At 41.1% G+C, this 19,025-nt stretch overlaps 1 protein-coding gene across 1 annotated transcript; it reads left to right on the forward strand.

The window, feature by feature from the left end:
- The first annotated feature begins 909 nt into the window (after positions 1 to 909).
- On the forward strand, positions 910 to 11,889 carry LOC136549704 (kinesin-like protein KIN-4A). Its single transcript, XM_066541079.1, is given in 26 exon segments — positions 910 to 1,796; positions 3,423 to 3,512; positions 3,514 to 3,570; positions 3,982 to 4,131; positions 4,259 to 4,515; positions 4,772 to 4,959; positions 5,046 to 5,170; positions 5,446 to 5,482; positions 5,662 to 5,753; positions 5,882 to 5,992; positions 6,073 to 6,183; positions 6,411 to 6,504; positions 6,637 to 6,749; positions 7,758 to 7,853; positions 7,965 to 8,072; positions 8,147 to 8,263; positions 8,377 to 8,457; positions 8,769 to 8,840; positions 9,106 to 9,199; positions 9,294 to 9,325; positions 9,400 to 9,497; positions 9,585 to 9,680; positions 9,902 to 10,123; positions 10,464 to 10,620; positions 10,836 to 10,991; positions 11,077 to 11,889. Coding segments are annotated over 26 exon segments (3,099 nt in total). The 5' UTR covers positions 910 to 1,673; the 3' UTR covers positions 11,299 to 11,889.
- Positions 11,890 to 19,025: the final 7,136 nt, after the last annotated feature.

The following is a 19,025-nucleotide window of genomic DNA, read 5'->3' on the forward strand; positions in this document are numbered from 1 at the left end:
AGTGGGGTGAGGGCGCGTCTGGCTGCTGGGCCGCTCGTTATTTCTTGATTGAGATGACAATGTCCGAGCAATTCCACGAATGAATGGGAAAATATGAAACCAAAAAGACTGTACGTATTACTGATGTAGTAATACGTCTTGCTTGACGGGGGACCGTAAAAAGATAAATTGGCAGAAAGAATTTTGATAGAAACGTTACAGGATCATTAGCCATAGATCTAACACACAAACTGATATTTAATGAAGTGTAAACACTAGAACATGTACTAGTACGGGATTAACAGATAGAGTGAGAGAGAGAGATAGGGGCTGAGGAGGTGCAAACCATCGGGCGCCTTCGTAGAAGACGAGCTAACCATGGGGTTGCTTGACGGTGGCGCGGTGAAGACCAACGGTGAAGGCGCTGTCATGGTGGCGGCGGTGCACAGGCTGTGGTGTCTGATGGCGGTCTTTCCGTTACTGGCAGCATCCCTCTTAGATCGATTAAGATTTAGGGATTGTAGGTGGGACGTCTCGTGGCTTAGGTGAATCATGTGCTGGTGTCGTGGCTCTATCTCTTTTTTATGGCGCGGTACGACAGGACCTCGAGTAGAATGGTTGGGCGCCTCCGTGAATCTAAGGGCCTAATTCACCGTTAGGTTTGGAGATCATCTAACAAATTTACGTCAAGACGAGACAGGGGTGGTCAGGTCTGGTCGGTCAATTGTGCTTGGTGGTATACTAGAAAGTAGGGCGGGGCTTGTGTCACTAACAACCAAGAAGATGCCACGTCCTTGTTGCAGCGGACGAGCAGTGGGAACCAGTCTCACCGCAGCTGCAGCAGTGATTGTCACTCGCTCGCTGGTCGCTGCAGTTGCACGCACTCACTCACCTTCGCCGGAAAAGGAGGAAAGGAAATAAAATACTCCAAGCCAAGGCAAGAGAGCGGCAGGGGCACCCCACAGCTCTCCATCCTTCACCTACACACACGCTCATCTCCCTCACCTTGCCTGCCTGCCTTGCTTTGTCCTCCGTCTGCGTCTCCGTTTCCACCCACCACCAAACACCAGGCCAAAGGACCCCACCCCCTCCTCTCGCCTCGACTCGCCTGCCGTCCCAACTAAGAGCACCAGCACAGCAGGGAGGGAGAATCATCAGGGCAGCAGGATCCGAGCAGGAGGGGCAAGCAGCATTTGTAGCCTCAGCTCAATTGCAGCTGCTGCGGTTGGATTGGATCGGCGGCAAGGCAAGTCAAGGTGGTGGTGGTGGTTGCAGAAGTGACGGTGAAGTTTTCCTCGTTCGTTGCTTCACCCGGGTCTGGCCAGCCCTGCCGCCTGAGGCTACCAACATCTCCAGCTCCATCTCTATCTACCCTGCACGAACAGAGAGAGGGAAGGAGGGAGGGGGAATTGCAGTGTAACCCAAGGAAAGGAACCATGATGGTGTGGCAGGCGGAGGAGGAGGAGGATTGATCCATTCATCCACCCATCTATCCATCTATCCGTCGGTGGTGGTGGTGGTAGTGGCTGCTGTTACTCGCCACTCACCGTCCACCTCCTTCAATTTCTTTGCTTCACTCCTCCTCTTTCTATCCTCCCCTGTCTTATTGCCCTCCCTGTTCTTGGTGCTGCTTGCATTGAGAGACACAGAGAGATAGAAAGTGGTCGCTAATTGTATGGTCGTCGGTGGGCACGATGACCATGGAGCATGGCGAGGATTGCTGCGTCAAGGTGGCGGTCCACGTGCGCCCGCTCATCGGCGACGAGAAGCTGCAGGGCTGTAAGGACTGCGTCGCCGTCGTGCCGGGCAAACCACAGGTATGTATCATCAGTTTCTGCCCTTCTTGGACTGCGAATTCTTATTTCGTTGCTGGGGATGAATTCTGAATTCTTTGGGTGTTTCTGGCCCTGTCTGTCTCTTCCTGCGGCCAGCGTGTTCCTTGTTTATCTGTATATGTGCATGACCCAATTCAGACTCTGGATTGACTCCTGCCAATGAATATTTTTTAGAAATCTGGCTGTCCTGGTATTTTCCCCTGTTTTCTAGTACAATTTTCAGAGACATTTTGACACTGTCTTGCAGAGTTTCTGGATGTTCTTTTTTTCCTATTCTATCTTGCACCGGTGAGAGTCTGTTTCGCCAACAAGAGCACAGCAGAGCGGAGATAAACTGACCATGTTGAAACCTTACCCCCCATTCTTGGAAAAATCAAGATCTCTCTCTCTCTCTCTCTCTCTCTCTGAGAAAAAACCGACGAGGAATGGAATCTAGGTTGCTTCTTCCGTTCTACTAGGTCCATCCCTAGCTTTGAGTAGCCTCTGACAGAGATGCCCAGAATTTCTCTTCTTTCTTTTCATTAATTCAGTTTTAGGAAGAAGAAAAAAGAAGTGTCGGCAGGGCCAAATCTTGCACATTTTTGGTGCGAACTCGTGCCCAATCTTGCTCAAGTTCTTGCTTTCCTTTGTCTAGCTAGGCAGGAGTCCTGTCAGCATCGCGCAGTAATATTAAATCACAACTCTGATTTGTCATTATTTTTTTGCCAACTTTTGTTGATCAGACTCTCCATTTCTCTCCACCATTGCTTGCTTCCTTTTGTTTTTCTTCACCAAAATGATAATCATTTTTAGGAAAAAAAGTGTAATACTTACTAATCCTCCGGTAAGTGGATGAGTAACCATGAGATCTGTTGGATCAGAGTTTTACACCTGTTTTGCGTTCTCTAGATGCCCGGCGTGTTCGCTGGTCGGTATTTAGGCCTGGCGGGTGTTAATTTGTTGTGAGTAAAAAACACATTGATTGGTGGAATAAGTCTGCCTCTCTATTTCCAGCTGCCAGCCAGCCTTGTTACACCGTACCTTTCTTTCTTGGGTTCTTCACGATACCCAATGATGATCGTCGTGTTCGTTTGTAATCAGTATTTTTTCAACAAGTCAATAGTATTTTTTTCATTATAAATTAGTGTCATGACTTATCAGCCAAACGAACAAGACGGATGATCTCTCTGTTGTTTTTTAACAATCATTTTTGGCTCACTGCATTTTGTGGTGAAGATGAAAAGGAACTTTCATTCCTTGCCTCCCATACCCATAACCATACCAATGATGATGATGATATATGCAGCACATGCATGTGTCATGTGTGGGTTTTCTACGACAACAATTCAGCCGTAATAGTGTTTTCAGTCAGTTTTAGCTAAGTTTTAGACCAACAAATGTGGATTTGGCTAAAACTTATTTGAAAAATACGGTTCTGACTAAATTATCGTAAAAAAAAAATACTGTTTCAACTGAAAAAAGAAACGAACAAATTGAATATGGAGTAAGCTGAAGGGCCTTTGCCAACTGGCTTTCTGTCTACACTACTACAGTATGCTCATGCTCATCGTCATTAGACAGACAGGCTGACATTTGATTTGACCACCATTTCTGTTTTCCATCGTGCAGGTCCAGATCGGCAGCCACTCCTTCACCTTCGACCATGTTTACGGCAGCACAGGCACGCCGTCGGCAGCCATGTTCGACGAGTGCGTGGCGGCCGCTGGTCGACGGACTCTTCCAGGGCTACAACGCTACCGTGCTCGCGTACGGCCAGGTTCGTATCCTTCTATCTATCTTCTTCGTCGACCACCACGCATGCCCTGCCCTTGGTCGGTCCTCCCCTCCCTCAATCATTTGGCTCGCATCCCATGTGCCATTGATGCGGCCAAAGGAGCTGAAAAGCTTGGACCACCGAGTTGGGGCCTAGCACACGGCAAAAGCCAGCAGCACATGTGGTCTGGTGCTGGGCCTGGGATGGGTCACCAATTACCTGCTTCTTTGTTTTTTCTTCTCCAGCTGTTTGTGACACGATGATGATGGGGTCGACTGTGTCTCTGTGCTCCCAGAACCCCCAAATGCTCATCATTTCAGTTTCAGCCCTGTTTGGATATATAGGGCATTTGGATCCTAATCAATCCATCAAATCATGATGCTTTATTTTTTTTTCTTCATTTTGCCTCACCAGACCGGATCAGGGAAGACGTATACCATGGGGACTGCCTGCAAGGAGGGATCGCGTATCGGGATTATCCCACGAGCCATGGCTGCGCTGTTTGACAAGATTGAGAACCTGAAAAGCCAAGTGGAGTTCCAGTTACGCGTATCATTCATCGAGGTACAAGAATTGTTCCATATTATTGCATGTGAATAAAATGTCAAATCAGTTCTATTGAGATCTTATATGTGGAACTTTGTGTTTTTATGTAATATGTGGAACTTTGTCGTGCGTTTGTTTTTCGCAGATTCTGAAAGAAGAGGTCAGGGATCTGCTTGACCCTACTGCTGCTACTGTGGGCAAAGTTGAGAATGGCAATGGGCACACAAAATTGTCTGTGCCAGGGAAACCCCCTGTGCAGATCCGAGAGGCGTCAAATGGAGTCATAACGCTAGCTGGATCGACTGAAGTGCATGTCAGCACTCAGAAGGAAATGACTGCATGCCTTGAACAAGGTTCCCTGAGTCGCGCAACTGGAAGTACCAACATGAACAACCAGTCAAGGTTGGCCACATCATCCTAACCTGACTTTATCTTTTGTACAATGGACGGAGAATATTTACCAATTATAATGAATGACAATAAGCAGATCATTAAGCCTGTCAAATTCATAATTGATGGATGAGAAGCTGTAATTTATTGCTTTTTATGTTTACCTTGGTGTTCCATGTGTTAAGATTAATAACATTCCTTGGTATTCTATTATCATTATGATGCTTGTTTTCAATGAACCTTACACTCTGGTTTCACCATGTAATAGTCGTTCCCATGCCATCTTCACAATCACATTGGAGCAGATGCGCAAAACAGATCCCATCATGACTGCAGATGGAATGCCTATTGAAGAGATGAATGAAGACTATCTCTGTGCCAAACTTCATTTAGTAGATCTTGCTGGATCAGAACGGGCTAAGAGAACGGGTTCAGATGGCCTGCGCTTCAAGGAAGGTATGCTTGCTTCTTGTTTATCCAAACTCTTATCCTACATTTATTTCTGCTCCAAATTAAAGGCTATTTATACTTTGTGATATTAGGTGTTCACATCAATCGAGGACTTCTCGCTCTCGGCAATGTCATAAGTGCTCTTGGAGATGAGAAAAAAAGGAAAGAAGGTGCTCACGTTCCTTATCGGGACAGCAAACTCACTCGTCTTTTGCAGGTATAATTTTTGGTCACCTATAGACGCAAATAAAGTTATTGATTTCATTGAGCACTTTATAGTAGTGTTCAGAAAAATAGCTGTGCTCAACTCATTTTTCACTCTTTCAGCAGTTAATATTTTCCAATCTAATAGAAAGCTATTGATATTTTCGTCTCCAGCATGTTCATGGAATTCATATTACTAACTACATGCTATTGATATTTTCATCCACAGTGTGTTCAAGGAATTCATATTACTGACTACTCCTGTATCATCTGCTTTGTCTATTACAGGACTCCCTAGGTGGAAATAGCAAGACTGTCATGATAGGTAATTTATCTTGTCAGAGATTGCTCCCTCCAATTTCTTTCCTTCTACCTAGAATTTACTAATATAAGTGATATTGAAAATTAAGTCCAAGAATATTTGTTTTACTACAAAAAGGACTTAAAAAAAGTGTTGCTTGAGCTTACACTCACCTGACTTAAATATATCTTTTTCTCCTGCAGCTTGCATAAGTCCGGCAGATATTAATGCTGAAGAGACATTAAACACTTTGAAATATGCTAACCGGGCACGTAATATCCAAAATAAACCAATTGTGAGTCTGTCACTTCTTGTCTCCTCAGAAACCTAATTGACATGTTCTTAGTTGTTTTCTGATTCAGGATGTATCTTGATTTCTCTTCTCATTCAATGTCTGATGTGTTGATGAAACTGAATTTTCAGGTCAATAGAAATCCTATTGCTGATGAGATGAAAAGAATGCGCCAGCAGATTGAATATTTGCAGGCAGAGCTTGTTTCGGCTCAAGGAGGACTCGCATCAGATGATGTTCAGGTAAATATCCTCAACAAACTTAGATTGTAAAAGACATCCAATAGCAATAAGAATCATAATAACAAGACTTCAATTTTCAGGGTCTCAGAGAGAGGATTTCATGGCTTGAACAAACAAATGAAGACCTTTGCAGGGAACTATATGATATTCGCAGCCGGTCTCAAAATGATTCATGTGAACCTGAAATACATGTATGTCACAGAGTCCTTGTCCACTCTTTTGTATGTTGAACATTTAGGCAACCACATGACTTGCACCTCTTGTTCTTTCATGATAAGTTTTTTCCCCTCACTTGTAGACAGAGAGAAACAATGACTTAGCAAAGCGCCTACTAGACATTTGTTTTCTCCACGGAATTTCTCTCAAGTCGCACATAGTGCTTGAGCTAGACCATAACAAATTCTCCTCTTTGTTCCAGCGAACCTTAAATGGCTTTACCAAAAGCGAAGGGCTCAAAAGAAGCTTGCAAAGCACAGATCCATTTGATGTCCCAATGACTGACTCAGTAAGAGGTAATTTCTTGGTACCTCTATGATTTCTTCATCATAGTATTCAGAGGTATTGCTTCCTTTTCACCATGGCTCTTAACATCAAGGAGATACCATTAACATGTTCTATCCATTGATGTTCCCTGCCTGCTGCAGGCAACCCTAAGGATATTGAAGATGAAGTATCTAAAGAATGGGAACACACAATGCTGCAGGATAGCATGGGCAAGGAGTTGAATGAATTAAACCGACAACTTGAGCAAAAGGAGGTATTGGATATCTAACAATAAGAATTATGTTCATGATTGTAAATTTCTAGTCAATGTACATTAGGTTAAGGTCCTTTTGCTTCTTATTGCAATATATTTTTAGCATTGTTTCTGGAGGACTATGTTCACCTCCACATTACCACATATTGTGCCATCGTGTTGTATATATAATAAAAGAACTTGGTCAATCTAGGAGAACTAGGTGGTATCGCAAACAAGAAGTAATAAGCACCTAATTCAAGCAGAAGAGTAATCAAACTAGGGGGGGGGGGGGGGGGGGGGGGCTGTAAATTCACACATCCAACCAACATGTTACACTCTCGTGTATGATCCTATAGCATCTGACAGCTGTAGGGTTCCTATCTGACCTGTAAAGCAAAAGATTGAAGGCTGAAAGTACAAAGTCAATTTCTTAGAAGTCCAAACTCTTAGGATTGATAGTCATTACAGTGCCAGACTTCTCTTTCTTTTGTATCGGCTGGGTGCTTTTATGCAGAGGCTGGAAGTGAGTTCATGATTATTGTATCAACTCGATGTAATAATTGTGAATTAATAAAATCCTTCCTTTATCCATTTTTTTTAGAAGTAAATAAAATAATAAGGAATTACAATAATGTTTTCATCTAAAATGTTATGCTTACAATGGTTCTGTAAATGTGCAAAACTCTGACTTTGAAAGGCATCATTAACTACACCATTTTTATTCTTGTAAGTTACTCCCTTTTGGACTACGACCAGTTTATAAGTTGCAGTTTGACATGCACTGTTTCTCAAGTTACACTTTGACAATTAATCCATTTTATATTATATTGTTTCTCATTATAAGATTATGATTATTGGATAGCAAATTTGATTACAAATCTAATGCATAAACTATGTATTACAATAGTTAAGAATTATTGGCCAAATGTTTGGTCAATGATTGTAAAGTTTGAATCTCGGTTGTAAAACTGAAGTTAATTGTTGGGGTTTCCAAGAAACTTACCTAGATTTATCGAACGCCTGCAGTCTGAGATGAAAATGTACGGATGTGATACTGTTGCACTTAAGCAGCACTTCGGAAAGAAACTTATGGAGCTTGAAGAAGAGAAAAGGGCAGTACAGGTCTGTTAAATTATTTTATTGTACTATAGAAGATCACAATGGAGTGGTATGTTGCTAGACCATGCAAATTAATACTTTTGATCTTACAAAGAAAATTCTGAATAATTTCAGCAAGAGAGGGACAGATTGTTGGCTGAAGTTGAAAGCCTAAATGCTGATGGCCAAACGCATAAACTCCGAGATGCGCAGCTGCAGAAACTAAAATCCCTTGAAGCCCAGGTGAATAGAATTTCACATTCCATTTGAAATTTTTTACCTTTGATACTTTTTACTCAACAAAACATTATCTTCAGATTCTAGACCTCAAGAAAAAGCAGGAGAACCAAGTTCAGCTTTTGAAGGAAAAGCAAAAGAGTGATGAAGCTGCTAAGAAACTGCAAGAAGAAATTCATTTTATAAAAGCGCAAAAGGTTCCCTTCCTTTTCTCATGTCTACTATAATTTTGATTTATCACTTGTCTCATTCTTCATACATGATAATAATATGAACTCATTTGCATTAATCCAATTGTTTGTGTTGTCAGGTTCAACTACAACACAAAATTAAACAGGAAGCAGAGCAGTTTAGGCAATGGAAAGCTACCCGTGAGAAGGAACTTCTTCAGGTATGAACTATCAATTTTAGTTATTATTGTATATAACCTCATGTATAGTATTCACTAAAACTACTATATGTGAGGCTTTATGCTCTAATGGTAGTAACTAAAACTAAATGCAAAATGATAATTCAGAAATGTATAATCAATCAACACATGATTGAGGTTAGACTGATGGCCATATGTACTTGCTGATCCATGCTCGTATTTATCTCCAGTAATATAATTCTTCAGGTTTTTTACTTAAATTTTTGATAGCTGAAGCAAGACCATTTTAAGAAGCAAGATTCACTAATTCTGCCAATTTGTTCTATAAACAGTTACGCAAAGAGGGACGGAGAAATGAGTATGAACGCCACAAGCTTCAAGCACTTAATCAGCGGCAGAAATTGGTCAGTTTCTTCCTAAAGTGATGACAAAAGAAATGTTGTTCTATGAAAATTACAAAAGAAAACAAATGAATAAAAAAAATTATTACATATTAGGCACTAACCAATATTTCTACAGTACCTTTTTCCCACAAAACAGCTTCCTTCTAAACACTTTCCTTCCATTTTTTTTAAATTTTCAATTCTTTTATTCTAAAGCTCCCTTCTAACATTTTTATTTTGCATTTCAATTTATTCTAACTGCGAGTCGACAAAATTTTGTTTGCAGGTTTTGCAAAGGAAGACTGAAGAGGCTGCTATGGCTACCAAAAGGCTGAAAGAGATACTAGAAGCTAGGAAATCTTCCGCCCGTGACAGTTCTGGTACCTTTCTCTGCATCGTGACATTATGTATTTGTGTATAATAAAAATAGTTTCAATCTAATGGTTCCACTGTTCTCCTTCCCTCTAACAATAGCTGGCACCAATGGTACATCTCCAGGCTCTAACGTAAGATTATCCATACCTAACGTTCTTAAGTTTATTTACACAATTTATACCTAAAGCCATTCTTGATATAACAGATGAGTGAGAGATCGCTGCAAAAATGGTTTGATCAAGAGCTTGAAGTTATGGTGCATGTGCATGAAGTCCGAAATGAATACGAAAAACAAAGCCAACTGTATGTAACTCTTATTTTTGCTGTCATTATGTGGACTTTTAGGCTTTATGCATTTTTCACTGGATTTTTTTTTTTTTGTTATTGAAGGCGCGCTGCACTTGGTGAGGAGCTTGCCATTTTGAAACAAGAAGATATACGAGCTGGTGGATCTAGCCCCCAAAGAGGGAAGAACGGAAACACTAGGTGATTGTTATCTCCTCTTTTGTTTGATACTAGGTATCCATTGCTTGTATTTAATTCGCATAAGAAAAAACAGTATACCCATGGCCATTACACGTAGTAAGATGTCCAATGCAGTCCTCTAATACGCTTTCAACATTTAATCTGTTTCTTATCTTAAGTGACAATTAGGGTATCAAAATAGGCAAATACTAATGCATTTTTACTGCATTTTTATTTCCCAGGACAAATACCTTGTCACCAAATGCAAGACAAGCTAGGATAGCATCACTTGAGAGCATGGTGACAATCTCCTCAAATACTCTTGTTGCAATGGCTTCTCAACTCTCCGAAGCTGAAGAAAGAGAGCGTGCCTTCTCTGGGCGTAGTCGTTGGAATCAATTGCGGTCAATGGGGGAGGCAAAGAGCTTACTGCAGTATATCTTTAATGTTGCTGCTGATGCAAGGTTATCTTTTTGTTCTTTTTTGAGTTTTGGTTCTTCATTTCATATTATGACATGAACTATCCCTCTCGGAGTTCTCAACTACTAAAGTTTGGAACTAAAAAATCGTCCCTTAAAAAAGAAATAGATGAAAATCCATTACACTGATGCTTTTTCTTAGAATCTGATACCACATTAAAGTAGAATGGTTACCTGTTCTCTTGTTTTTGTTTGACACCTATTGGGGGGAAAAACTCAACCACGGGAACATGCCCATGGCTATTTTGCAAAGCCATGTTCTCGTCATACTTTTGCCTTAAAAAAATCAGTGATAATCCTCTAAAATGTTAAAATATTTTTTCAGATGCCAAGTAAGGGAGAAGGAAGTGGAGATCAAGGAAATGAAGGAACAAATGACAGAGCTTGTGGGCATTCTTCGACACAGTGAATCATGCAGAAGAGAAATGGAAAAGCAGCTCAAGCAAAGAGAACAGACAGCTCCAATGGCCACTACACCTCCGGTATGAGTATGATTTCTCCCAGCATCGTGCATGATTTCGACCAATGTTGATATGCAATCAATGTGTACAGTTTTAAGCAGGAGAAAGTCATTGCTTGTCCTAGGATACAATAGACGAGCAAACTGATATATAAAACGATTCACTATGACCTTAACAATATAATAAAAGCAACAATGAACATATGACATTCAAGCTACTAATTTCACTGCTTACAGAAAAGTGGAAATGGCACGGCGAAGCACTCTGCTGATGACCCCAACACACCACTGTCCCCTGTCGCCGTTCCTGCACAGAAGCAGCTTAAGTATTCTGCTGGAATTGTAAATAGCCCCAGCAAAGGGATAGCTGCGATTAAAAAAGAGCAACTTAAGGTATCTACTAGTATCATATTGTATCTCATCATCATTGTTGCCATCTGTCTCTATTTAATACCTTCATTGACAATTTTCAATGCAGATGGTTCCTATTGCACAGTTGTCTGTGGGGAGGAAAGTTTCAATATCAGGGCAATCAGGAAAGCTCTGGAGGTGGAAAAGGAGCCATCACCAGTGGCTGCTGCAGTTCAAGTGGAAGTGGCAGAAGCCGTGGAAGTTGTCTGAGATGATCCGAAACAGTGATGAAACAATCACGAGGATTAGGCCCAGACCTCAACTTCTTCCACATAAACCTCATAAGTGATGTGAAACGGACTTGTTTTTGTCTCAACATGAACTGACACGGTTTGCAAACCTACACAGCTAACTACCTGCACAAGGTAACAATGCAGTTAATACTCCATGAGATCTCCTTCGTGCTTATTTTTACTGGGCCACGGGATCGACAAGTATGTGTTGATTGGGTGACTGTTGTCTATGGATGTAAATTCGTGCGTATAAAGTGAGATGTCAACGTAGAGAAAAAAGTAGTTAGTGGGTGAGTGAGCAGAGTGAATGGGCATTCTTTCATGCAAATACTGAGCACAATGCTTAATGTTTCAGCCTTCTCTGACGGTGACATGTCAATAGTTGGTGTTCGTCTTCATAAAAGAATCTGTCAAAGGAAGGCGCCTTGTAAAGTCTTTCTTGTGCTGTTGTGTGATAGATTTGTGTGAAGGGTATTAACCGAAAGTTGAATGCTTTTTGTGCTCGAGTGATAGTCTATTTTCTCCCTCATACTAAAGATGAGAGAAGTCAAGTGACATTAATTTGGTTTGCTAGGATAATTGTTATGTAATGCAGAGACTTGTTCCCCTATATCAATCCACCCTTTTAATCTATATATTGTGGACTACGGATTTCTGACCAAATGTGAAATCAGGACTTTCATCTTCCATGTGCAATGTACCTCTAAAATTTTAGCCAGAAAGCAGCAGTTCTGTTTCTTGCATCATGTACATATATATGTAACATGTTTTCCATGGCTCATCCAACAAATAAGATAATTGTCCGCTAGTCGTTCGTATGTGCAGAAATGTATCAAAACCTTGGAGGATGGTCCATCCTTTAGCTTTGCCGACACCTTCAATGTGTTTTACTGTCCAACATGTAATGTTTGACCTCCTAACTCATATGTGGTGTTCTGTGCAAGGCTAGTTCAAGCAAATTCTTGGGAGTACTTTCTACAACCCATCAGTTACAATTTGAACCCAAAGAATTAGGTGTTTCTAGGATTTTGTCGGTAGCATTTATGCTAAACCGTGCTGCTAATAGCTGGATATACTTTAGAGCAAGATTAATAATACAACCGCCTGCTGGCTATATGAAAATTTAGGCTCGTCTCAGTGGGAGTTTCATATGAGTTTTATTTGCATTAAATAGGTTGCCACATAGGCATTTTTGTTGACACGGCAGCGTATTTAAGAAGAGAAAAATGACACTGATTACTAACTCTCTATGAGTCTTGAAATTAAATATCTATAAAACTTTAGAATGAAACTTTGTATTAAGAGTGGGTGTTTTATCCGAGTTTTATTTCATTATATATGATATGGCAGTCTTGGAAATAACGTGATGAAACTATCCACGGAGCCTGGCCTTACAGCCACTCTAACAGCCCACTGGTATAATAGTTAGCTAGCTTATAGCGCACCTATCTGTCCCACAACATTTTTATTATTTTTATGCATAAGCTAGTTGTAAGCTTACAACTCGCTTCTCTTCTCTCTCCTCCCCTCTCTCTCCCTCAACATACAACCCACTTATAGCCTCTTATTATACTTGCTCTTATGGAGCGACGGGATTCAGTCATGGCCATACGATGCGTTGCTGATACCTGACAATGACTTTGCCTTATACAGAATTACACATGTGGAAAGAAATAAAATGACCAAAGCCATAGGTGGAGCATCCGTTGTAGTCTACTCCCTCCGTCCTAGAAAGATGATATTATAGGATGCATGTAGGTCAAACTTTCTCAACTTTGATTAGATTTGTAAAAAATACGTGCAACATTTATATATCCAAATAAGTTTCTTATGAAAGTATATTCAACGATCTATCAAATAATACTAATTATGTACTATAAATATTAATATTTTATATATATAATTGGTCAAAGTTAAAAAATTAACTTCTCATATAGCGAGATCGTTTTCTATTTTGGGACAGAGAGAGTAGCTGATTAGCGCCCTGTTCGTTTTGGCTTGTTTGACTTATAAGCCATGGCTGAAAGTACTGTTGGCTGGTTTGGTGTGAGAGAAAAATACTGTTCGTTGGCTGATAAGCCATGGCTTATAAGCCAAATACGACCGAGTGAACAGGCTGATACTCAGCTCTCACACCCGACGTGTTAAGAGACTACCGACTTGTTTATGGACATCACCACACTAGCTTGGATGGCTCCTGCCATTCACCCACTTTGCCTGTATCAGCAGGATAACATGGCTACCAATGTCCTTTAACTATCTGCAAAATAACTTAACGACAACACCAATTTTCCTCTGGTTATAAAGGTGGTTTGAATTTTTTTGAAATTAACCTAAAATCCATTTAAATTAAAAAATACAAAACTGGTACTATTTTTTTAGGGAGATTGTGTATCTTTTGTACAATTTCTATTGCTTTAAATTGCTTGTAGTCATGCTTGTTATTCATTTAAATTATTGTTTTGCTCTCTAGTTTATATTGATCGCATGGCTACTTGATTGCACGATGTTTGAGGCGCTCCTTTGTAGCGCTAACCATGCAATGCTTAAGGCTTGTCTCAGTGAGATGTTTCATAGCACAGTTACCAACACTGCCACATTAGTTTTTATGTTGATAGCTGTGCCCACAGGGTTCATATTGATAAAACCTTATGAAACTCTCATCTCTCTTTTCATTATTAACAACCCAAGTCATCAAACTTGTTGACGTGTCATAGTATTAAATGCAAATGAAACTTAGATGAACTCTCACTTAGACTGATCTAAATAAGATCTATATATGTGGTCCATAGTGGCATCAGTGAGGGTTGGTATTGACATTCACTATTTCTTAGTACTCATAGTGACGGATATCTAGACTCTTGCATAATCATCGAGTGTAAAGACAGAACTAAGTAGGTAAAAGCAAGGCCGATTGAGCCATCACTGTACCAAAACTGCATGAAAAGATACTCGGGACATAACAATATGAGAATCACTATCACTGTGGATGTAGTGCGCTTGCTCGAGGGCTTGGAACGATGGAAAATTTCTTTATTCCTACATATTTTCTGTGAAATTCTTGCATGACTTTTTGTGAAATTCATATGTTTCAAACATACACTTAGGCCCTGTTTAGACCATTGGAATTGAATTCATTCTAATAAATTACATTTTAAGAACATATTAATTAAGCTAATATAGTTGTATATGAAATATATTTGTATACTATTGTTAGCCATGCAAGAGATATGATTATATGTTGCATTTGTACTATAGGGAAGCGAGTTGAACAGCGTGCTATAAGTGGAAGTGTAGAAATATAGTTAGAATCAATTTGTATCTCCCACCTTATGAATTTAAGATAGACTTATATATGAACTTTGGAAGTTGTGGAATCTTAATTTTCAAGCTAAATAGTCTAATCTATTAAGTAGATTTTAATTCATCCAAATGAAAGAATCTAGTGTATATTATGTACTATCCCATCCGAACCTAGTATGCGATATCAAATTTTACTTAATGGTGTTACGAAATACCGACACACATAGTCTACCAGATCCTCTTGGTCGATACCTAGTAGATTTGATATAGGACAAAACGATTATTTAAATAAATGATGAGCACAACTATAAACAATAAAACAATAGAAAGAAAGATAAATAAGTTTCAAAGCTAGATCACCCAATAGGTAACAATTTTGGAAAAAATGGTACTAGTAGTTTACATTTTTTTTATTTCAAACAAATTAGTTACGAATTTTTAGATATTAAATCTGTTTTTTCTTATTATTTTTAGGAAATAGAGAAACCAAATTTATCCAGCTTTAATAGTTCAAGGCGTCCAAAATCTAATTTTGTATTTTAAAGCTGAAAATCAGACGTACATGTAAGTTGGAGAATGGAAAACTATCGTGTAAGTTGAAGGGTGAAGCCTTTGTCCATCCAAAACAAATAATATATTCTACTAGCATAATGGATTGTTTCTGTCCTCAAGACGACGTATCCACAACATAGCGTGGGTCTATTCTTAGGCCCCGTTTAGATTTAAAAAATTTTATGTAGTATCTGTCACATCAAATCTTATGGCACATGCATGGAGTATTAAATGTAGACGAAAAAAAACTAATTATACAGTTGGGTGAGAAATCATGAGACGAAACTTTTGAACCTAATTAGTCTATAATTAGACACTAATTACTAAATACAAACAAAAATACTACAGTAGTTAAAACCCAAAATTTTTTTGAATCTAAACGGGCCTTATTTAGTAGTACGCATTGCACCGAATAACTATAAACAATCCTCTCTTTCTAATGCCAGCCAGCACTATCTGGCACAGCAGGTCATAGTGTCGCTTGGATGTCCAACACGTGTTTCGCTACGTGTTCCATTCTTGACGCCACGTCGCCACGTCGCTTTGCACCTTATATTATACTGCAGTTTACAAAGCTAGCTTGTCGCCGTATCCCAGCACTTGTCTCGCAGCACGGAGTCGGAGTGGCACGCCGCACGGAGGGCGAGGGGGAGGGAGAGCACGCAAACGCAACGGCCAAGAGCGGCACGGAGGAGTGGCGCCGCAACGCCGACACGCACAAGATGAGCCCGGAGGAGGTGCGTGCGGCAGGGGTGGAGGCGTCCATGAGCCCGCCGGGCCGGGGCCCCGGAGAGGTGCTGCACCAGCGCGGCCGGCTACCGTATGGTCCCGGCACCATGGCGCTGGTTGGGTTCGGAATCGTCGGCGTCATCGGCTACCTCGTGTTGTACCAGAAGGCCAGGCCCGGCACGCCCGCCACCGAAGTGGCCAAGGTCGCCGTCGGCCACGGGGACCCCGCCGCCGGCCGTGACCCAGAGAAGCATCCTGCTGAGGGCTCGCGTGAAGCGAAGTAGCTCGGTCCGTTGTAGCTGTAACAGGACGTAGTAGTATATAGGTCCCGTGCGGTTTACCCAAAAATCGGTTTGTTGGGCTTATTTTTTTAGTGAAAAATAATGTTTTTTTCTCACAATAATTACGCTAGAACAGTATTTTTTAGTTAGTTTTAGACGAGTTCAGCGAGCCCGAACAGGGCCATAGCTACTTCTGTTGTTCGTGTTCAGCTCTGTTTCTCTGCTTGTGTCGAGGAGCCACATTTTGCTTTCGAAAGACTAGGTCGTGGTAGATCCAACTGAATAAGATTTCTCTATCGCTCCAAATAAAGAAACTCAACTCTTGATTTCAGGGTCACTTTCTTGGTTTGTTTTTGTTATATACTTACGTGCTGTTTGGTTGGTTCAGCAGTAACGTAAATGGAAAGTAAGAGAGTTCCCTTCTAAATTTTTTGTCATGCTAAAGATTTGGTAATTAAAATTTAGACAAAAAATTGTCTTAGATTTGGCAAGTTAAACTGGAGAATTTGATAAGTTTTGATAGCAAACCAAAAACTAGCTAAAATCATGACTTGAATTTTAAAAGTGAACTAAGTAGGCTCTAGATTTGAACTAATTTCATTTCTATTTGCGTTATCGATGAAACAACGGATATAGACTATGTTTAGGTGTATATTAAACGCTATCTATTTAGAAAAGTAAAAGAAAAGCAAAAGTGACTTATAATCTAAAATTATATAAAATATTATATGTTCTGTGTCGGTGCATTGATACTGACCGGTGCCAAAAGTATTTAAAAAAATAAAAAAATATGGCAGAAGCCATGTCTCTTTAAGATACGAACGATCGATAGCGGTGCCAAAAGTATTTGAAAAAAAAAATGATAGAAGCTCTGGGTCTACTGGTATATAAACTGGCTGATTTCGACTAATTCAATGGTGTACTGTGAGGAGGAATAAGCTAAATAAGCTGATCTGGCTAAAAAAAATAGTTGAAGCGACCTATTTAGGTTCTATGGACCTGTTTAGCTGGTGGCTAATTCATAACTAGATTTCAAGAAACCTGCATTCAGTTGTTTGATTATCTATAAATAGTCCGTAGCTAGTTTAGGTAAGCCATAGAGGCCTTAGCCAAGTAAAAAAACCCAGATAGAGATCCGTTTTTCCGTGGCGCTAAGGGGGTGTTTGGTTCTAGGGACTAAAGTTCAGTCTGTGTCACATCGAACGTTCGGATGCTAATTAGGAGGACTAAATATAAGCTAATTTAAAAACTAATTACACAGGAGTAAACTAATTTACGAGATGAATCTATTAAGCTTAATTAAGCCATCATTAGCACATATTTACTGTAGCACAACATTATCAAATCATGGACTAAATTGGCTTAAAAAATTTGTCTAGCAAATTAGTCACAATCTGTGTAATTAGTTATTTTTTAATCTATATTTAATACTCTATGCATATATCCAAATATTTGATGGGACATGAACTAAAAATCTGAACTAAGGAAACAAACACCCCCTAAGCCGGCTAAGCCGGCGTTGAAGTGTCGTCACCGCCCGCGCCCGGTTCTCTGCGCCTGCCGGTCCTCCGATCCTCCTGCTCGCACTCCTCTGCACGCTCCTGCGCGAGGCGGCAAGCTCGGTGTCAGGCTCGCGAGGCGGCGCATGGCGGCAAGCTCGGCGGCTGGCTCACGCGGCGGCGCAATCGCGCAGACGGGTTCGCGCGGCCATGGAATTCGTGCGGCACAGGCGTGACGCGGTGGTGCCGTGCTGATGCCCGCGGGAACTCGCGCTGCTGCCATCCCGTGCTGCGGCCATGGAGCCATGTCGTGCTGCGGCCATGCAGCCAGCTGGAGGCCTGTCCATGTGCCACGAGCAGATGAGTTGCTGCTGCATAGCTGCATAGGGCTGCCCTTACCTGCGGCAGTTGCGGCTCTCTTCTGATCCGTCGGCCCGCAGCCGACCACCAAATCAGCGTTGCTGCTATGGCGGCCAACTCCGTCGGCCTATGCTGCTGGTGCTGTTGTCGCCTATGTGCTCGTCCTGCTCCTCCTGCCGCTGCCACCGAGGATGGCCGCCACCCGTTCGATCAAATTTCTCGAAGAGGTACACTTACCCATTCAAACAAGAGGTGACACCGTACAAAGCAAATCAGACAACCAAACACACTCTGCGCTAGCCAGACTTACATAACACAGATAATTAAACAACTAGAAGTCGGCTAGGTAAAAACAGACTAAGTCTATCCAGGCTTAAAACGTAGCCATGCTAAAAACAAGGTAACCAAACACAACTAATAACGGCCTATAGGCTCGCATAGCTCTGTTTTTTTTCTTAACTATTTATTTTCAAAATAGCTTTATAGATGAAGCTTTCTCCTCCTCTTATAAAGACATGAGTTGAGATGAAACTAAAAATAGTAGTTTATCATAGCTCTCTTCCTCATGAGCTGTTGGTGAAGCTAATTTGCCAAACACTTTTCTAAAATAACTCAGCTTCACTAAAAATGCTACTTGTGAAGCTATTTAAAAAAATAACCTCACTAGTAAAACTTAGTCGTGCCAAATAGGCCCTAAGACAGTCTCTGTGAAGATAGGAACGAGAGAGTTTGCTCTAAAAGCTCTATAAAGCACGGTTGCAATTAAGAACCCGTTTGGAGGAGCTCCGGGAGGCTCCGGCTCCGGTACTGCTCATGCACTGTAGCACGGAGCCGGCGAAGCTCGAAATCGTGGCTTCGCCGGCTCCTCCTCTTTTCGGCTTCTTTTCAGTTCATTTTGCATCTCGATTTTCGAAACGGCTCCTGCTACAGTATCACTACAGTACCACGAGGTGAGGAGCCGGAGCCGCCAGGAAGCAGCGCCAAACGCGTCCTAGGAAGTCTCAATTAAGATACTAACGAGCCTGAAGGCTCTATAAGGCACCGTCTCAGTTAAGAAGT

The sequence above is a fragment of the Miscanthus floridulus genome, chromosome 4 (genome assembly GCF_019320115.1).
Source record: "Miscanthus floridulus cultivar M001 chromosome 4, ASM1932011v1, whole genome shotgun sequence".
Taxonomy (NCBI): Eukaryota; Viridiplantae; Streptophyta; class Magnoliopsida; order Poales; family Poaceae; genus Miscanthus; species Miscanthus floridulus.